The following is a 20,447-nucleotide window of genomic DNA, read 5'->3' as shown; positions in this document are numbered from 1 at the left end:
ATCAGATCAGAAGTCCCTGACTTATTCCTTTAATCCATCCATCCATCCATTATCTTACACACTTACCCTAGTGAAGTCTCTGTCCAGTGGTCAACAGGTGAGAGGCGGGGTACAACCTGGACAGGTCGCCAGGCCTTATTCCTTTAATGTTTCTGCTTTTTGTCTCCCAAATTCTTCTTAAAATCATGTTGGAACAAAACAAATCTACAACAAAACAAATCTGTAGGTTTTTCCTACAGAAGACAGCTGTGATGGATCAGCTGGTGTTCCTGTCCACTTCAGAAGAAGCTCTGGACGTTTACAAGGCGCCGAGTGAAGAACTGGAGCGCTCTGAGCTGCAGAAGATGAGCAGCTTACCTGCTGAGGCCCCACACCTGGGCTCTGCCCCTCTGGAGCAGGTCTGATACACGCTGCACCACATGTGGCATTGTGTGACTGTTTGTGTGTGGAAAATTAATCATGCATCAGTCAAAGGTCTCGACATTTCTGGAGGATTAATTGTTTACGTTTAAGTAAACGTTTTAAGTATTCATACCCTTTGAAATCATTTCTTCTGGTGTTTTTATGACTGATTAATACAAAGTGGTGCACAGTTGTAAACAAGAAAGAATATAAAACGTGGTGTTAATTCTTTTTACAAATAAAAATATAAGAAAACGTAGACTGCATTTGTGTTTGACTGGAAACTATCTAAAATCTGGTTCTTTAATGTCATAAGTTTTCATATTGCATATTGGTACAAGTTTATGAGGCAATGTTTGTAATTGGTCAAATGAATTTTCCAGCAAATTGAGGGGAAATGGTAACGGCTAAATAAGTTCCTTACATGTAGAAGAGATTAACAGCTTGTTCTGTCTTTTTCAAATAAATATGGAACATTTTTAATTTATCTTTGTTTAAATGTTTTACCAAATACATCCCACTGATTTACAATCCAAAGATGCAGACGTGAACACAACAGATCAATGTTAAAAAAAGTAAAAGGATGAAATAAAGACTAATTTCCATCTGATTGCCGTGATTAGAAAACAGCTGTGTGTTCTTGCGCTTCTCTTCCACTGGGGGCAGCATGGAGCTCCAGCTCCACGCCAATAACTGGAAGTCCTGCACCAAAGCAGGAAATCAGCTGATTACCTGTAACGCTACAGTAAGCGAAGGTGAGGTCACTTCCTGTCAGGAAAGTCAGGTTTTCATTTACACGTTTTTAAGTTAACTACTTTTATTTTACGCAGTAAAAACAAAACCATATGAAAAACAAAGCAGCAAATGTTTGTTTCAACAACCAGCCAAGTGCTTTTTGTTGTGATTTTCTGATGACGATTTACTTGAAATAATAAAAAAATTTACATGTTGATAAATAAATCTAATACTTTTACCTTGAAATAAACAGTTTCTTTGCCTTTTTTAAAGAAAATGTTGGAAGCTAGACCATTACAGATAAAAACAATGTTTTGTAAGTAAATCTGAATTAATTTAAAGCTAATTCAATTATGTGGGTCCATTATGCAACTTTCTGACGGTTCTGAACAAAATTAGTAGCCGGGGTGTTTACAGTGCGTTGCAGGGGCCATTTACAGCCCTCAACCATGATTCATGAGTGGCATAAAATATGAATTGTTCAATTTAAAAACGAAAATAAGTTAAAGTAGTTTTTTTCAATTTGAATAAAAATAATAAAAATTTTGTGTTTAAATGTACTTCTGATTTTTGATGGTACGGTTTGGCCCCAACTTTTGTTTATTAATGTTTTTCAGTTGAACTGAGATTTCGGTTATTAAATCGTCCCTTTCTTCGGGGCTTTTATTTTGAAGTCTTTTCAACCGGATGTAGCCGTCTGTGTCGCTGCCTTTACCTTGTTGTCTTTCCGAACAACCGGAGCAGAAATTTCTCCGGAAATAAAATTGTCTGAACTCTTTCGTCAAGTCAGGTAAATAACTCAACCCAAAGACTCATTCTCTGAGCTTTAATGTTAGCTAAAATTAAATAAATGTGTTTTAATTGTTTATGTCGCAGTGGGAAACTTTAGATCGTCCTACTTTAAGATTAAAAACTATCTGGCATTTTATCAATAAGCTGCAGAAATAGCGAAGAAAATCGTTTTTTATTTCCGTGATTTCACCTGATTCTTGTTTTCAGATTCAGGTGTTTTGCAGGAGAGATTCCGTTCGGTGTTGCAGCTTCACTCCCGTGTTTGTTAACAACACGAGGAGTTAATAAAGAATTAGTTTATTAAAGATTAGATTTTATCTGCTGTTTATTTATTATGACCCTTAAATGTTTAGTTTAACGCTAGTTAAGTTGTTTTGTTTCTCTAAAAGGTTAAACTGTCTTCTGGTGTTCATCATGCACCAATAAAAACACAATTATTTTTGAATCAATTGCTTTTCAAGAGTTTAGTGAAGGGGTTTCCAAAGTGCGGCCCGCGGGTCATTGGTGGCTTTTGGACTGTTTTTTTGCGGCCCCCAACTGCAATTCAAAGACAATACAAATTTATCTCATACAGCACAGTTGCTTCATGCAGATATAGCATATAAATGGGCAATTTGGCATTTAAAAAATAGATTAACTTAATGAAAACTTGTCAATTTTGGACAAAAAAAAAGTTTTTTGATAGGTTTTGGCACGAGGATGAGGTCGTTTTTTAGCCTTATCAAAATTGGTTTATTTCTCATTCACACTTTTTTGCATCACATAAGTGACATTATCAACAATCAGATGTTGCTACTGGGAGAAATCACAAAGAAGACAATGACAGAAAGTGGTAGGAGGATTATGGAGCGCCATGTTTTTTAATTACTTTTAGCGTGAATAAATTTATTCAGATGGGATTTTAGTTGCGTTTATTTAATGGAGACACCGCAATTACAAAATTGCAAAATTGTGTTGTTGGTTTTTTTTTCAACATTAGCAGAACAGCAACAAAGTTTTGCGCACATTTGTAAAGAAAACGCAGGTACTCCAGAAATAAACGGAAACAAGGTGGAAATAAATTTTGGTTGTTCATATCAGCCCAGTTTTATTTATCTGACCGATACTGATATGTTAACAAGTTACTAATATCGGCAGTTACCAATGTTAGTGCTGATATGTCCCTAATTAATTTATTACAATTTGTAATAATTCTGTAGCATAAAATGTGGATAAAGTGAAGCGCTGTGAAAACTTTTCAGATGCATAGTTTGTTTCTAAAAGATGCTGTGGGATATTGATTATAGTTTTATTATTTTTCCTGTTTGGGATTTATTGTATCTTTTATCTTTATGAATTTCTTATCCTGACAAGAATTTTGGTCATGTTAACATCATTCTTGTTTTAATGATGTTTTATAAAAAAGCAGTCCACATTTTTGGGATTTAGTTTAATTAATTAATAGATCTTATTGTTACTTTTGTCGTTTTCACAATACCACAAAATATAATAAACTTTCAGTCCATATTGCCCACTCTTATTTTGATGTTCTTATTTCTATATCAAGTTTTCTATTGAGGATTTACAGGCCTTGTCTTCTAGTTTTACTATTTAGAAAGTTCTTTGTGATTTTTACTGGCGGGTGACATCTAACGTTAAGATGTATTATTGCCATCTACTATGCTGGAGTGTGGACCAGAGTATCTCCCTTTAATCTAAATTCTTATATATAATCCTGTTTTCTTCAAAAAATTAACAACTGCTTTATTTATTTTATGTTTAATTTATATCTTATTAAGTTTTAATGTCTCTATATCATATTTTCTAATTTCTTGTTTTATCTTCTCTCTACTTACTGTATATTTTTCACAATGAATTATTACATGTTCTACTGTTTCCATATCCATACCACACTCACAACTACCTGTTGGATGTTTACCTATTAAATGCAAAGTTTTATTTAATCCAGTATGTCGAAGCCGCAATCTTGTCATTACTACTTGTTCTTTTCGATTTTCTCCTATTATTTCCGTATTCCCTACTTTCTTTTGTATATGAAATAAATGACGACCTTTAGTTCCTTCCTCCCACAATTGTTGCCATTCGGATTTAATTTTGAGCTCAATAATTGATTTTATTTCAGATTTACAATAGGCTATTTCCATAATTCTACTTTGTTTTAAAGACACCTTAGCTAAATGATCTGCCATTTCATTCCCTTCTATATCTTTATGAGCTGGTATCCACATAAACCTAATCTTTATTTGAGTTTGTGTCATTCTAAATATAACTTCATAAATTTTGTATACCAACTCCATACCACTTTCAGATGAGACATTTAAAATAGACATTAGTGATGATAATGAATATGAACATATAAGAATTTTTCAATTTTATTTTGCTCTACCCACTGTAAGGCCATCAGTATCGCTAAATGGTCAAATGTTCTTTGTTTCATAAATATACCTAGTTCAGGAATAGCATAAGCAAATCCTGTTTTATTTGAAACTAAATCTTTTGAACCATCTGTATATATAATTATAAAAGATTTATACATATTCTTAATTCTGTCATTTACAAAACTTACCCAGTTACTATCTTTATTAACCTGCATTTCTTTATAAACTTCTAGATCAACATTTGCATATGGAAATAACCAGAAAGGTGTACTTGGATAAGGCACAGTAGCACCGTATCTCTTTCCCTGTATACCTTTTTCCCTAATACTTTTATCTGCTGCCCATGCAAAACAGTCTATTTTAGCTTTTCCGCTCTCCCAGCAAGGTCTCAGGTTTCTTACTGCTGGATTATTCTCCTCTTTATGTCCCTGCAAACTCACCCAATAATTCAGCATAATTTGCTTTTGTCTTAAATATAAAGGAATCTCCCGCATTTCAACTTGCACTGCCAAAGATGGAGATGTCTTCAAAGCTCCACAGCATAATCTCAAAGCTTGATTCTGAATTACTTCTAATTTACTAATCACTGTTTTTGCAGCCTGCCTATAAACTACACATCCGTAATCCAACACTGATGTGATCAAGGCAACATAAATCTTTTTTAATTTTATTTTATTTGCGCCCCAATCTAATCCTGTTAAACACCTCATTATATTTATAACTTTTTTACATTTCCCTTCAATATACTTTACATGATCACCCCATAAAAGCTTGGAGTCAAACATGATTCCTAAAAAACCAAGTTTACTCACTTTTTCTATTTTTTCTCCATACATTTTTAAATCAATTTCCTGAATTTTCTTCCTACTGAATACGACAGTCTTTGTTTTACCTACTGAGAATTTAACTCCCCAGTTATAAGCCCAATTTTCAACAGACTTAATAGCATTCTGTATTTTCTCATACACTAATCTTACATTTTTCACCTTTCTCCACAAAGCTCTGTCATCAGCAAATAACTGCATGACATCCTGATCTACTTTTGTAAAAACATCATTAATCATTATTGAAAATAATAAAGGACTAATAATACTTACCTGTAGAGTTCATTTGGAAAGTTGACACCTGATATAGTTTGTGAAGGGCAGGTGAGTCTGGATTCCTGACTGTATGATTAGAGGACTGGAAAAGTTGGAGATCTGTTTCTTGTTTGAGTTTAACTATTGTTTGTTTTTTTCTTCTCTTTGGGCAGTATGGGTGTGTTTGACAACTGTTCAGTTCTTCTGGAGCTCAAAAACTTGCCTTTCAAGGAGAAGAAGAAGCTGAAATCAATAGTGACATTGAATGGAGGCAGCATTTCTTTCATAGTCAACAAACAGGTGGGAAAATCCATTTTTACCTGAGCGTTTTGGTAAACCTTTGTTGACAATCTTTAACAGTGTTAATAAACCAGATAATACAAGATTTATAGGTAATAAACCAGACTCTGAAAAGTGGTTAGCTTCAGTTGTTCAAATATCTAAAGCTTTAGTAACTGCTAGCTTATGTTATCTTGACTTTAAATTGCACACTCTGCTTAGCTATTAGCTTTAAATTTAGTAGCTAATAGGATAACAATGTCTGGATTGATGGCTGTTACTAGTAGCTATTATCTTTACATTTAGTAGCTTTTAGCTTTACTCTTGGTAAACCTACAATATCTGGTTATTTATTATAGCTGTCAGCTTTACATTTTGTGCTTAGCTTCACCTTTAACGGGTTTACACTTAATGACTGTTAGCTTTATGCTTAGTAACTGTTAGCTTTGCTCTTAGTATTTGTGAGTCTTACTCTTAATGCATCTCTTAAACATCTAGTAGCTTTAAGGTTTACACTTACTAGCTGTTAGCTTCACATTTAGAAGCTGTAGCTGTACACTTGGTAGCGTTTGACTGTACGCTTAGTAGCTGGTTTCTTGACCCGTTTCACAGCCTTTAGTTTGGCTCTTAGTTGTGGTTTGCAAAAATATGAAGTAAAATTAGAATATTAACTTATTTATTATTTAAAATTTACACTGCAGCTTAGCATGCTGAGATAAAAATGTTCTGTATTTATGATATCCATTTCAATACTTATTGAGAGCTTTGTACCAAAATGGATTTATTAACCAATTACTTTAAATTTAGAAATTCAGTGTCACATTTTTGCCTACATTTCCCACAGTGCTCTCTGGTGGTGACCTCCGACTTGTCCAACCTGAGCTCCAACAGGCTGCGCAGCATCCAGAAGAACCAGACGCCGGTGGTCGGCTTTGATTATCTGTATAAATGTGTGGAGAGAGGCGTTCTTCTGTCTTTGGACGAGTACAAGATGGACACTTCATCATCTCTAGATCCTCCTCCTCCCTGGAAGTCACCGCAGAGAGCTCCACTAACTTATAAAGGTCTCAAAACATGTACAAAGATATTGTAGAAGGGCTACAAGTAGTACAATCATTTGTGAAGGTTTAGAGACGGACAGGAATTTAATTTTCTGATATTTTTCCTTCCTCAGTCTAAGAGAAAGATGTTGTGTTTTGGACCTGACCATAGCATTTTTATTGAACAATCTTTGTCTAAAAACCTGCAGATTGTAGTTAAGACTTGGAATAATAATGTGTTTCTGTGTCTATTGTTGTTTCTGAAGGTCCGACCTCATCAGAGGGACCAGCTGTTGAAAAAAACAATCAGAAGTTCAGGTGGGATCATCATCATCATCATCATCATCATCATCCAAACTTCTGACTTAATCTGAATTTAAGTCTTTTTATCTGACTTTCACAGGGGAGATTTAGGTTGAAAGCTACAATAAAGGCTATAGACGTCCTGGGTTAAAGGAGATTTGGAGAGTGAAATAATAATAATTAAATAACTAATAAAATTATTATTTTAATGCATCGTTATTTTTTTAAACTGGAAATAAATGATTAAATATAGAATTAATTATATGTCCCTTAAATAAGTGTTTTAATAGTTGTTTTATTATTTAATAATTTTTTAATGTTTAAATTAAACTGTCAACCTGCGCCATCTTACTCACTTAGCGGAAGTGAAGCGATTTAAATAGAAACCCTGAAGTCTGATTGGCTGCTTGAAACAGCAAGAAAATAGAAATTATTCAGAGTTAGCTATGATTCTAAAGTCAACATTTTCGCCGGAAAGTGCAAAAAATAACTTCAATAGTATAATTAAATTGTTTCAGTTTATTTACCACAAACTCTAGGTGAGGAAAATGACTTCTATATCTCTAGTTTGGTCTGAAATCTCTCTAATTTAACGAGCGTTAGCCGTCGTTAGCTAGTGGGCGGAGCTAACGTTGATCCTGTCTTCTGCGGTAGTTTCCTCCACACAGGGCGACGGTGAGCTCTCTTGTTAACTTATTAGACACTGCAGATCAAACTACCGATATTGAGGCTGGAATTGGTCACCCAGAGTTTCTAGTAAATAATTAGCAAGAAATGAAAACTGTCATTTAACCCTCAACTCATTATTTTACCCAGAATCTACAAAGAGTCGGATTCTGCTCTCCCAGCATTCCCCGATGATTTCCAGGTGGCGAAGTACTCCGTTTTCGGACAGGTGAGGGAGACGTTTTATCCTCCATTTCTGTTTTGAAGCTGGGATTCGTACTGATGGAGGTTTGTCTGCAGGAGAACGGCAGCAGGTTTTGCGTGTTGGAGCTGCAGAGCGCCAAAGGTGAGCAGGGACGGCGCTATCGTGTGGCCAGATACCTGAAGGACGACGTGGTGTCGAAGGTATGAAACCATTAAGACATATTTAAAGATTATACATTATATTATGTTTATGTATGAAACCATTAAGACATATTTAAAGATTATACATTATATTATGTTTATGTATGAAACCATTAAGACATATTTAAAGATTATACATTATATTATGTTTATATATGAAACCATTAAGTCGTCAGATGAGCTCTGCTCAGTCAGTACGACGGAGGATTTGGGCCGTGCTAAGAAAGTAAAGAATAAATAAAAATAAAAGAATAAAGTCATAAAATTACCACCACACAGTGATAATACTATGACTTTATTCTTGTAATACTACAACTTTATTCTAAAAATATGACTTTATTCTGGTATTACTATGAATTATTCTTGAACTATTTTGACTTTCTTCTTGTATTACTCTATTTTCTTATTATTTTGACTTTATTCTTGTTATTCTATGGCTTTATTCTCAATATCGTATTGTTTTATTTGTTCTCATGATCCTAATTCTCCATCATACTGTCAGGGCTCATGTGTGCAAAATTAATATTTGCAATAGGATTTTAAAACAAAGAAATTTGACATTTGGATAAGGTAATGGCTGTTTTAATCCTGCATATGTAATAAAATGATACATTTTTCTCCTCATTTCAGTGTTCCAGTACAACAGATGCATAATGATCCAAATATTTGGTGTCTTTGAAACAGTTTTTTAGTAAAAGCTGACTCAGATCAGAAGTTCCTGACTTATTTCTTAAATGTTTCTGCTTTTTGTCTCCTGGATTTTCCTTAAAATCATTTTGGAACAAAACAGTCTTAAATGGTTTTTCCAACAGAAGACAGCTGTGATGGATCGGCTGGTGTTCCTGTCCACTTCAGAAGAAGCTCTGGACGTTTACAAGGCGCTGAGTGAAGAACTGGATCGCTCTGAGCTGCAGAGGATGAGCAGCTTACCTGCTGAGGCGCCACACCTGGGCTCTGCTCCCCTGCAGCAGGTCTGATACACGCTGCATCACATGTGGCATTGTGCAGGGGGAGTCCTAGCCTGTTAGGTGCCCTGGGTGAACAACATTCAGTTCCTCCTCTCCCTGCTTTTTCAAACAACCATGACACATAATTTAAATCGGTTATCAGCCATATCGGCAGTATTAGCCTAAATGTACAACATTGTGCAAATCACATTTTGCACATTTTTGCTCTTGCACTTGGGTCTAAACTGCTTCTAAGTGTTACAAAAATCAGTTTTTTGGCAATGAGTTAATGTTTTTTGGTGTCTTGAAAATGAGGCATTTCAAAAAGCTTCTGACTATATAGTCACAAATCAGCAGGTGCTGCTCATTACCTAGCAACCCCATCAGAGTTCCTCCTGTCACCTAGCAACCCAAGAGAACCTCCAGCACATTTGGTCAGCTGGTTTCATTGCTGTGTGTTCTGTACAATGGCTGATGAAAAAGACAAGAATTTGCTGTTGACCAGAAACTATTGCCGCATTCCTGTTGGTTGTGTAGGAGGCTCCACTTCTGCTTTTCAAAGATGTATGGTTGAATAATTGTGCATCTGTTTGCAGCCAATTTCCTGTTTGAGTGTAAATGTTGAGTTGGGGGATGTGGTCAGCAGCAGATTCTTTGGATTTAAAGTGACAGGAGGCCCTAAGACAACTAAAATCTCATTTTCACAGAACGATTTTGCGCATTAAAGTGTAATGAACATGTTTTGTATGATCCTAACCTGTTCCAGGAAGCATAATAGGTCACCTTTAATCACCTGCTGACCTTGATGTTTCTGATCTTCTCTCTGAATGACCTTCAGCTGCTGCTGGAGGAGAAACTGAACTCCGATGAGTTGTCCCCAGACGTGGCGGCGTTTGTGGAGCTGCTGTGGACTGAAGCTCTCGGTTGCCTTGGAAACATCCTCAGAGTCCCCATCTCCAGACTCAGCCTGAACGATGTGGGTTTGCACTGATCTGCAGGCAAATCAGGGTCAGATTCGAGGCTCCGTCCTGATGAAGCTGTTGCTATTTCAGGTGAGCAGAGCTGAAGGCCTTCTGCTTCAGGCTCAGAGGAAACTGAAGGAGGGAAACGAGGAAGAGGCGTCGTCCCTCCTGGACGAGGTTTTCACCCTGCTGCCTCACCGGGAGCCCAGACCTCAGTCACCTACAGCCAGGTTTCTGTCTCAGAAGCTGGATCTCTGTCAGGTACCGCTAACGCACAGCTTTATGGGGGGATTTTTACACCAGAGATTCCCAAACACTTTGATTAGCATTAGCTTCTGGCTGAATATGCTACAAAATACGTAAAGACACATCAACATTAGAAAGTATTTTTCTTTCTATTTAATAACTTTTACATTTGTTTAATCTAAATGCTGCCTCATGTCCTTGGATTTTAGTTGGCCACGAGTTGTGTAGTGGACAGTTTTATTATCAGATAATATTCTATAACATTATTAATATGATGTCTGTGTCATACATTACCTGATAAAAAGCCATTTATAAAGCACTTTGCAAGGCATTCAAAGATGCTGAATCAGTGACAAAGGGCAACTATGGTGGAGTAAAAAATAAAATTGTTTACCACAATCCCCTCTTTTTATTATAAGAAAATAATTAATATTTAATATCAAGCCTGTCATGATAACAAATCTTGTTGGACGATAAACTGTCCAACAGATTTTGCAGTGACTGGAGGCCCTAAGACAACTAAAATCTCATTTTTGTCACCCAGATTTTGGTTGAATGAGAGAAAAATAATAATTTATGCAAATAGAAATTATTGGGCTTATTTCAATTTGTCAGTCAATTAATTAATTAATTTATTTATTACTGTGACTTATTTAATATTTATCGCAGCAAATTGTTTTTCTCCTCTTCCCTCCATCTTTCTAGCTAGCGCCCCCTGCAGGCCCCCAATGCTTGGCTAACTTGATTGATTGATTTTCCTGCAGTTAATCCGGGATGTTCTGAATGTGAGCGAGATGACCTTGAACGACCCGAAGCCGTCCTCCGTGGGGAAGTACCGCGCTCTTCGCTGCCACATCGAAGCCATTCCCCGCAGCAGCTCAGTGTTTCAGAACGTCGCCGCCCTGCTGGCTGACAGGTAATTTATTTCAGACAAATATTCCACCAAGAAAACATAATAATAATAATAAAAACTTTCATATTTCTAAGTGTAAATACAATACCTTACTATCAAATTTACATACTCAAGTACATGTAAATACTCCACTTATTCAGTGACTGAGTCTGAAAAGGAGTATGATAAAGTTTAACTTATCTAATGATACCCCTTTTCCATTCATTAATTCATAGCATACATAGTCTTCCTCTTTCCAGTGTCCTTTCCAAAAAAAAACCCAATAATAATAATAGTTGTAATAATATTTCCTGAACCAGATGAAAGTAATACATACACACACACACATATATACATACGCATCTACCTGCATATATACATAAATAATATATACCTATTTACACACATACACAAACCTGCAGCCAAGTTATCAAATTAATAATAAATAAAGGTACAGATCCTCAACATAAACCTTTTTGGAAACAAGACAACAAACATCTCTGTGTGTCTTCAGGTCGGTGCAGATCCAGCAGATCATGCGGGTCAACAGAGCGGTGGAGCTTCAAACGTTTCAGAGCGAGATCGGGAACGTTAAACCCCTCCTCCATTCATCCAGCCCCAGCAACTTTGTAGGAATCATGTCCAGGTGAGCAGTGGGCAGAGCTAAAAAAATATTAAACTATATCATTTTATTTATTTATTTATAAGGTTTTACGTTTATGTTTTGACATTAGTTTCCACCAAATATGAGATTGGTGTAGCGCTTTAACATTAGCTTCCACTAAATGCAGTGTTGGTTTAGAGCTTTAACAGAACTAACGCTTATGCTTAGTTAGTTAACGATGCTACAGTTAATTTTGGCATCGTTTGTTTCATGTATGTGTGAAAACACGAGTTTGACCCTCTATCTGGTTCCTCAGAGGTCTGCTGCTTCCCCATGTGGGAGTGGAGCATCATGGGATTACGAGAACGGACGTCGGGAACCTTGGCAGCGGGATTTACTTTGGTGATGCTTTGAGGTTGGTTTGTAAACAAACTTCATCCATCTTGCATGTTTATTGGTGTGAAAACAACGACGTTAGAACAGTTTCAGATGTTCTGGTTTGCCTGCTGTGCTCTAGGCTCTCTCTGTTTTCTCAGCACCAGTCTGAAGTACGCCAAACCCAGTGAAACAGACGGATCGCGCCTCCTGCTGGTCTGCGATGTGGCTCTGGGAGTTAGTAAGGATCTCTATAAGAGAGACCAGACTCTTACCAAGGCTCCTGAAGGCTACCACAGCGTTCATGGAGTCAGACGAACCAAGAAAACTACATCTGATTTTGAGGTGGGAACAGAAGAGCTGCATATCCATCGCATGTTCAGCATGTTAAAGTTCTGCTGCACCTTGAGGAAACTGATTGCTGTTTTCTGACTGCGCTGCAGGATGACGAGTATGTGGTTTACTCTATTGACCAAGTGAAGATAAAATATGTAGTTCAGTTCAGAAAGGAAGGAGACGAGCAGAAGACTTTCAGTCCGGACATCAACCTGACTGCAGAACCCATTGAGTCTGCCAAGAACCCAGGTGAGCTGCAGATACTGGCAATATGTCGCCATGATAGCATATTTTTGTTGCTACTCTACAAGAATTTTGATAGAGGAGCCACTCAAAACCATTCAGAGAGCCACAAAAGGCACCTGCGCCGCACTTTGGACACCCCTGATTTAAGTGAATGTTGCAGTAACCATGTATCTATAAAGAATTTAGTAATTAAGACGCCTTAGTGTATTTCTGCTGTGGGTTAATAGCAAGCATTGACCTGAGATAATTAGTAATCCATCCAGCTTCTGGAAAAATAATGTAATTAAAAATTAAATCTAGTGATTTCATAAACTAAGTTTTAATAAAAATAAAATAAAAAGCTTCTGTGTGGTTTCTGCTTTCAAACACATTCCCATCTGACAAGCCACTCTGTCTCAGGTCTCACTTCAGAACATGTAGAAGAAGATCTAGAAAATGTGAAGAACCCTCTGGAGGACGTTAAAGCTGGACTGTTGGACAGTTCAGGCCAGCAGCTCCCCCTGCAGGCCGTCCATGTAAAGTGCAAACTGATGGATCTGCTCTCCCAGGTCGGAAAGAGAAGCACCTGGATCAGCTTGGTGACGCGTTAATCCTGGTTCTGGATCTGATTCAGATTTTTTCCTCTGTCAGGTCATCATCTTCCAGAAATACACCAATCAGAGCTCAGTGCCCATTGAGGCGAAGTACGTCTTCCCGCTGGACGACTCAGCTGCCGTGTGCGGATTTGAAGCTTTCATCAATGGGAAGCACGTGGTGGGAGAGGTAATCTGAAGCGAAATATTTAGATAAATATTTCACAAAACAAAATGCAACCTAATTTAGAAAGCAACTGGACAGCACTGACAATGGATCAATTTGGTCTTATGTCAATCAATTGATTCATTTCAGACTGAAAAACATTTTATTACAAGTTATTTCATAAGTTTTTTTGACATGCATAGCTAATCCATCTCATTTGGTTTTGCTGCTCCTCTTTAAATCTTTTTCTGGCCATATTGTTAAAAAGATGTTGGTGTAGGAGATATGATAACAAGATGCATTATTTGCTACAAATGATCAAATCTTCACTAAAATAATGCTGTTACTGCATTTTGGGACAGAAAGTAAAATAATTTAATTATTTGTATTTTTAATGTATTTCAGATTTTGTACAATTTGCAGAATTTATGTAATGATCATCAGAATGCAAAAATATTTGTTAGTAGAAGTCCTAATTGAAACTCCTTCTCAAAAAAAGTTTTTTTTTAAAAGAAAATAATATTATGAAACCAATCACCAATGTCTGCCTACAAAAAATAATGTGCAACTTTTAGAGTATATGAACTCAGCATTTGGTTCTTGCTCACTTTGGTTTGGCCTCTTTTGTATCACTTACTGCATCCATGTGGTGTAGAATGGAGGTCCAATGGCAGCCCAGGTTGCTTTTTAATTTGACTGTTCTGCTACTGTTTTCAGGTGAAGGAGAAGGAGACGGCTCGTAAGGAGTACAAACAGGCGATAGCCAAAGGCCACGGAGCGTACCTCATGGACCAGGACGCTCCTGTATGTCCAAGAACATCTGATGTTTTCAGGAACGTATCCCAGTCTTTCTGATTGGTTCTTCTCTGCAGGATGTGTTCACCATCAGCGTGGGCAACCTGCCGCCTGGTGCCACTGTCCTCATTAAGGTGACCTTTGTGTCAGAGCTGGTGGTCAGAGACGGGAGCATCCTGTTCTCCCTGCCGGGTAGCGTGGCTCCATGGCAGGAAAGCGCTGCGCTCAACCAGACCACACAAGTAAGGGGCGGAGCCTGTACTCAGAGACGGGGCTAATATTTGATGGGCTTTTAGAAAAGTTTGAGGAAAATTCTTTCAAAATAGTTGCCATTGTGTGGCAGCAAAGCACAAAACTTAATAGAATGATGTGTTGTTGCACTTATCTAGAATACATCGTTCCCACAAGTCTGAACTGGAAGTGATCCTGCCCCTCAACCGCCATCTTGGTAGGCAAGCGTAGTGCGAAAAATAGAGTACATTGCAACTATTACTCAAAAATAGAGTAATAGTTGCAATGTACTTATATTGTTTATAAGTTAGATAGGAACGAGTCAAGAGCTAATTCTTAGCTTGTGGCTTTTTTGTTGTTGTCATAGCAACTTTATAACAACTATCATGACAGTTAGTTACGGATACCTACCAAGATGGCTGCCAGTTACAAAGTTCCGGAAGTGTGACGTCACACGAGACCTATATCCGTCGAACGTGAAGTTGTCAATGATTAGTCAAGTCTCACTATGTAGTACGCTGTAAAACAGAAATCCCAGGGCAGCAACATGATTTATGCATCATTGTGTTACAAAGAGTCTAATCACCTCCTGTTTTCTTTTTTGAGCAATTTCCAGTGGGGCGGTTTGAACTAACCTACATTGTTTTGACTAGATTTGATCTCTTCTCAGAAACTCAACTCTTTTTCCTTGAAGTTTTGAGAAACTTGAGGACATAAATTCAGTTACACAACAGTAAAGAATAAGCAAAGGACATGAAAATGCCTTGTAATTTGTTTTTTATTCTCCTGGGTCTTAAAAATTTTAAGTGTAAATGTGATTTATTTCTAAAAAGGAATGGATATTACTATCATTTTATTTAGTCAATTTAGGAATAATTTTACATTAAAACCTTGATATTGTTAATCGGAGATCGTTTTATGTGCTCTCTGACCCACCAGGTCTCTGTGGAGAAGGTTTGTGTGGCCAACGAATCAGCGAGGTGAGAATAATTGAATTTAGTTTTTTTTAAACTCATGATGTTGCTGATCTGTTTTCTTATTGGATTTGGATTATTTAACCTTCAACCTTTTTGTTTGGTTAAGTAAATGTGAAGAAATGGACTGTTGCTCTTTTTGGTCTTCAGAGAGTTTACGTTGGACATGTCGGTGGAGATGCCCTTTGAGATCTCTAGCCTGACCTGCATCACCCATCAAGTCAAAATTAAGGTGCCGTTTTTAATAAAAACAATCATATCGTCTGCATATTGTTACATAATTTGCAAGTTAATCTGTTTTTCTGGGTTCATGTTTAGTATTTTTATAGTTTAGGATCTAAAACTTGTTATTTGGAGGTGAAACTTTACTGTTTACCTGTTTCTTATTTTTAGGTAATTCATTTTGTTTGTATTTTGTTTTCCAGAGGACTGACTGTAAGGCAGTGATCAGTGTTCTGCCGGGTCAGGTCATGGGGTCAGATGGTTTCCAGATGTCTGTCACTCTCTCTGAGGTTCATCTTCCCAGAATGTGGGTGGAGAAACACCCAGACAAGAACAGCCAGGTCTGTTTGTCGTTCCCTCTTCCACACCAATCTGTTTTCAGAGAGTCCCGGTACTGAACCCTGTGGCACTCCACACTAAGTGAATTAACCCTCTACTTTGCTGCAGGCCTGCATGCTGGTTTTCTACCCAAACTTTGAGTTTGACTCCAGCTCTGAAGGCAGTGAAGTTGTTCTTTTGCTGGACACGTCTGAGTCCATGAAGGGGGAATCGTTCCAGCTGGCCCAGAAAATCGCCTTGCAGGTTTTAAAGAACCTGAAGAACGACGTCAAAATCAACATCGTTTTGTTTGGAACAGGTTGGTATAAGAGCAGAGAACTGATTAGAATACAATAACTCATTGTTTTATTTTGGATATTATTTAAAACAACCAAATCAAATCCTCAAACAGCTGTACGTTTCACAGATTTTTCCCAAACTTGCACTCTGATTTCCAGAAACACACCAGTTACTTTCCATCATACAAGTTACTTTTCTTGAACTTGCAGGGCACTTTCCAAGAAATTACATGTTACTCTCTTTCACCTGAGACTTCTTTCCTAAGACTTCTAGATTTCTATTCTCGAACTTGCAGGTTACTTTCCATGAACTTGGAGGTTACTTTCCGTGAAGTTAAGGGTCACTTTTTTCAAGAATCTCTGGGAGAATTTCATGTAAACTTTAACATACAAAGTGCACTTTCTAAAAGTCTCCTGTAAATAATTTAAAAGTTGCAAAAAGGACCCTGTTGGGTCCTTGAAATTGTCCTGTAAGCTGCTAAAATGACTCGGTAGGAAAGTACAGACTATATTTGATAATAGTACTGAAATATCTTAATTCCCTCCAGTTAATTTCTGCGTCTTACTTTTCACCTCTTGATTTAAAACTTGTGTTGCTTTATTTGGTTACTATATTCAGGAGCATCCACCATCTTCTCTCCATCAGCCTGGCTTTGTTCTTTGATTTGTCTTGTTTTTGGTTTTCAGATCACACAGAAGCTTTCCTGACGACCCAGAAACTCAACAAGGTTCAAGCTGAAGCCAAGAAGTTCATCAAGGTGAGTTCAGACTCATTAGCAATGTTTTTATTTGGAGAAAATGCTAAAAGTTTTACAAATTCATGCCTTATTTTTAAAGGTTTTTATTTTTAGCATCTTTATTTCTTTTTTAAAAAATGCACTGGTTTTATTTGCAATGATTAGCTATATTTCAAACTAACGTTGAAACCAAATATTTATATGAATTGCATAAAAATCAAAATTTTATAGCCCGTCATTAAATCAGACACAAATATTTATATTTTAGGTTACTTTGTATTATTATTTTCAGATTATTTGGTTTGTAAATTATTTTAAAAATCTAAAACTTGAGCATTTAGATGATGATGTCATGGCTTTGCAAGTTCAAAGTTCAAAATATTTGAGTTAAATGGAGGGATATTCATAAATATTAATAATTTTGGTAAACCTAACTGACCTAAAACAAGAAATATTCAGTCTGAATATGGGAATGTGTTTTTATTTTATTATTTTTTTCCTTTTACTTATAATTTCTGGTTTTGGAATTGAAGCTGAACGACTAATTGTATTGATCGTGATTAATCGATTATTGAAATAATTGTTAACTAATTTCAGTCATTGTTTAATCATAAACTAGAGTACACAAACTGTAAAAAAGACAATTTGCTGAAAGAGAAACATATTAATGGTAGTAATTAAACAAAAATATATTCTTTGCTATAAATAACCAAGCGTACACTAAAAAAAGAATTGAATTATTTCTTTATTTCCAACTTTTATTGTATTTCCAATATTGTATATCGAAACTAAAGTGGTTAAATGAAATAAATGATTAATGTAAAAGAATAAAAAATGATTACTAAAATAATAATTAGTTGTAGTTCTACTTGGAATTAAAATATATTTCCAAACTTTACCAGTAATTCTCTTCTGTCTGCTGTTAGAGCTGCTCCTCAGTAGGGGGCAGCACTGAGCTGTGGCGGCCTCTCCGGGCTCTCAGTCTGCTGCTGCCGTCCGACGGCGTGCGAAACTTGCTGCTGCTGTCGGACGGCCACATCCAGAACGCTGCGGCCACGCTGCAGCTGCTCAGAGATAACGTCCAGCACAGTCGCCTTTTCACCTGCGGCTTCAGGTGAGGAAGGTCTTCATCCCTCGCTTCTTTTTCATGTTTAGTTTCTGTTCAAACTAGATGAAGTGGCTGTGTTTGTCATTTCAGCTCCACAGCCAATCGCCACATGTTGAGAGCCCTGGCTCAGGCAGGGGGCGGAGCTTATGAGTTTTTTGACTCTAAAGCGAAGTACACCTGGGCTGAGAAGGTGAGACTTTCTAATTCACATGACAAACTCGCATCCAACTTTTCTGTTGGGCAAAAGTTTGAGTTGTAATCACAGTGTGACTGTGGGCAGTTGAGGCCCCCCTTAAGATACTGCCCTGGGTGGTTGCCCATGTTGCCACTGATTATAAGTTTATTAAAAATTCTCTGCAGGACTGGTGAAAAATGTTGGGTGATGTAAACTCTCACCTGCAGGTGGCAGTATTTCTTAATTTGACCACACTTCTGCCTCACTGAAATTATAGACCATGGTCAATACGGCGAGTCACAAAATGTCACTTTTAATGTCCTACATTATAAATCAACACAAAATCAATGATTTTGATTGCAAAAAATCACAGAAACAATCACGAGATTCTGGATGAACTGATCAATAAAATGAAGTACCTGTGGAATTTACAGACGGCTATTTATCAATATTTTAACAACTGAATGGGTTTTATCAATACACAACTGGCCCTTGACAACATTCATGATCTTTATATGACCCAAAATGAAAGTGAGTTTAATTCATCCGTAGAGTTCTCCACATGTTGCATTTTGCATGGAAAACATTCATCATGAAGATTAATTTGAGTGTTTATCAGTTGAACTGGAGACGTTCTGATACCTGAACATGTGGCTGCAGGTGGAGCGCCAGGTGAAGCGCATGTCGTCTCCCGGCTGCAGCTCCGTCTCTGTGAAGTGGCAGCAGTTCAACCCCAGAGCTCCTCCGGTTCAAGCCCCGAAGCAGCTGAACGCTCTGTTCAACGACTGCCACACGCTGGTTTACGGCTTTGTGCCCCACTGCACTCAGGTATTCAACCGGTTCTTCTTCTCTGCTTTACCTGCTGGGCCAGGCTGATCAATGATCAGAGAAATTACAAAGGAGAGTTGAGTTGATCATGAACTGATTGCAACTAACGATTAAAGAAAAAATTGATCAGATTTGTGATTTTTCATGCAGGCGACTCTTCTTGGAGATTTGCGTGGTCAGGAGCTTCAAACCATGGTGTCAACAACAGAGCTGCAGAAGACCAGAGGAACGGTAAGGCTCTGTTTATTATCTGTATAAACACATTGAAATATGAAAAACATTCAACCTCAGCTACTGATTTGTTGTTTTAGTTTCTTCATAAGCTCACAGCAAGAGCCCTGATCAGAGACTACGAGGATGGAAACCTTGATATCACCGAAGCTGAACACGAGGTCAGCATGCGTGTCACCTTTGACCTCAAATCAGAGCTAAACTATATTGAAACTCCTGTTTTTGTGTTTTCAGGGTAAAAAAGCAGAGCTGAAGTCCTTCATCATCGATCTGAGCAAAGAGTTCTCCATACTGTCTCAGTTCACTAGCTTCGTGGCCATCGAAGAGAGGGTCTGTTTGCTTTCATGCCATGTTCAGAGTTGTTTATGAATCAAACCAAAGTAATTTTTCCTGTTTTAGGATTCTGAGAAGGCAGATGATGGCGTCACAGACATCCCAAAGCTGGTCGCAGAGGAGGATGTGGACTTCTTGCCATACATCAACTGGAGTCTTCCTGAGGACAAAGAAAAAGTGAAAATATTTCTGTTAAAATTATCAAAACTATGAGTACATTGCGCTGAGGTTTAATCTGTGTGCTTATTTTTAAAATACTTGTTTTACAGCTGCAGCAGCCTCCATTTTAACTTAACTAAGTGTACATTTGTTCTGCCGGTGGGAATAGAAAACAAAGGGTCCAAGAGTTGATCCGTGAGACGCCCCATGTTTTCAGTGCAGCTATAGCCAAACTGGAGAAATGTTTCTGGACACTTGGCAATTTATTGCTAAAGGAAACATGATCAGATTTAGGTCAGCTCTTTAAGATTTTTGATTGTCTTTGCTACAGTAAAATACAAATTTAAAAGCTTTGAAATCTGAGGAGATTATTGGAAGGTTCAAGGACTTTAAAGTAATGGTTAATTCTTCTTTTCATAATACCCTAACCTCAGGTTTGTGGCAGGAACCGGATAATATTTGTGAGAAATAGTTAATTATTGTCCTTGTAACTGATTTTCTTCTATCTGCTCTCTTCTTTTCAGGTTGTGGTTTGTGATGCAGAGGTATTGATTATTTTTTAACTTAAATGTTAAGTAAGAGTTACAGCTGGAATAAATATATCTTACTGTT

At 37.2% G+C, this 20,447-nt stretch overlaps 1 protein-coding gene across 3 annotated transcripts in view; it reads left to right on the top strand.

Moving 5' to 3' along the window:
- Window positions 1-1,826: 1,826 nt before the first annotated feature.
- Window positions 1,827-20,447, top strand: part of parp4 (poly (ADP-ribose) polymerase family, member 4) — a 23,537-nt gene continuing 4,916 nt past the window's right edge. For all 3 annotated transcript variants that reach the window (XM_032567959.1, XM_032567958.1, XM_032567960.1), the window contains exons 1-31: window positions 1,827-1,927; window positions 5,560-5,686; window positions 6,510-6,729; window positions 6,972-7,023; window positions 7,825-7,903; window positions 7,975-8,079; window positions 8,892-9,050; window positions 9,865-10,002; window positions 10,079-10,249; window positions 10,999-11,150; window positions 11,641-11,772; window positions 12,047-12,145; window positions 12,267-12,450; window positions 12,549-12,690; window positions 13,087-13,235; window positions 13,318-13,449; window positions 14,143-14,229; window positions 14,298-14,462; window positions 15,391-15,431; window positions 15,576-15,657; window positions 15,851-15,988; window positions 16,095-16,284; window positions 16,952-17,022; window positions 17,928-18,115; window positions 18,200-18,299; window positions 18,945-19,112; window positions 19,263-19,343; window positions 19,424-19,504; window positions 19,578-19,673; window positions 19,743-19,853; window positions 20,360-20,380. In XM_032567959.1, the coding sequence (XP_032423850.1) occupies window positions 5,561-5,686; window positions 6,510-6,729; window positions 6,972-7,023; window positions 7,825-7,903; window positions 7,975-8,079; window positions 8,892-9,050; window positions 9,865-10,002; window positions 10,079-10,249; window positions 10,999-11,150; window positions 11,641-11,772; window positions 12,047-12,145; window positions 12,267-12,450; window positions 12,549-12,690; window positions 13,087-13,235; window positions 13,318-13,449; window positions 14,143-14,229; window positions 14,298-14,462; window positions 15,391-15,431; window positions 15,576-15,657; window positions 15,851-15,988; window positions 16,095-16,284; window positions 16,952-17,022; window positions 17,928-18,115; window positions 18,200-18,299; window positions 18,945-19,112; window positions 19,263-19,343; window positions 19,424-19,504; window positions 19,578-19,673; window positions 19,743-19,853; window positions 20,360-20,380 (3,660 nt within the window). In that variant the 5' untranslated portion in view covers window positions 1,827-1,927; window position 5,560. The remainder of the gene's footprint in view (window positions 1,928-5,559; window positions 5,687-6,509; window positions 6,730-6,971; window positions 7,024-7,824; window positions 7,904-7,974; window positions 8,080-8,891; window positions 9,051-9,864; window positions 10,003-10,078; window positions 10,250-10,998; window positions 11,151-11,640; window positions 11,773-12,046; window positions 12,146-12,266; window positions 12,451-12,548; window positions 12,691-13,086; window positions 13,236-13,317; window positions 13,450-14,142; window positions 14,230-14,297; window positions 14,463-15,390; window positions 15,432-15,575; window positions 15,658-15,850; window positions 15,989-16,094; window positions 16,285-16,951; window positions 17,023-17,927; window positions 18,116-18,199; window positions 18,300-18,944; window positions 19,113-19,262; window positions 19,344-19,423; window positions 19,505-19,577; window positions 19,674-19,742; window positions 19,854-20,359; window positions 20,381-20,447) is intronic.

This window comes from Xiphophorus hellerii, chromosome 7 (assembly GCF_003331165.1).
Source record: "Xiphophorus hellerii strain 12219 chromosome 7, Xiphophorus_hellerii-4.1, whole genome shotgun sequence".
NCBI classification, from domain to species: Eukaryota; Metazoa; Chordata; class Actinopteri; order Cyprinodontiformes; family Poeciliidae; genus Xiphophorus; species Xiphophorus hellerii.
The sequence above is the reverse complement of the archived record's forward strand: the minus strand, read 5'-3'. Positions and strand labels throughout refer to the sequence as shown.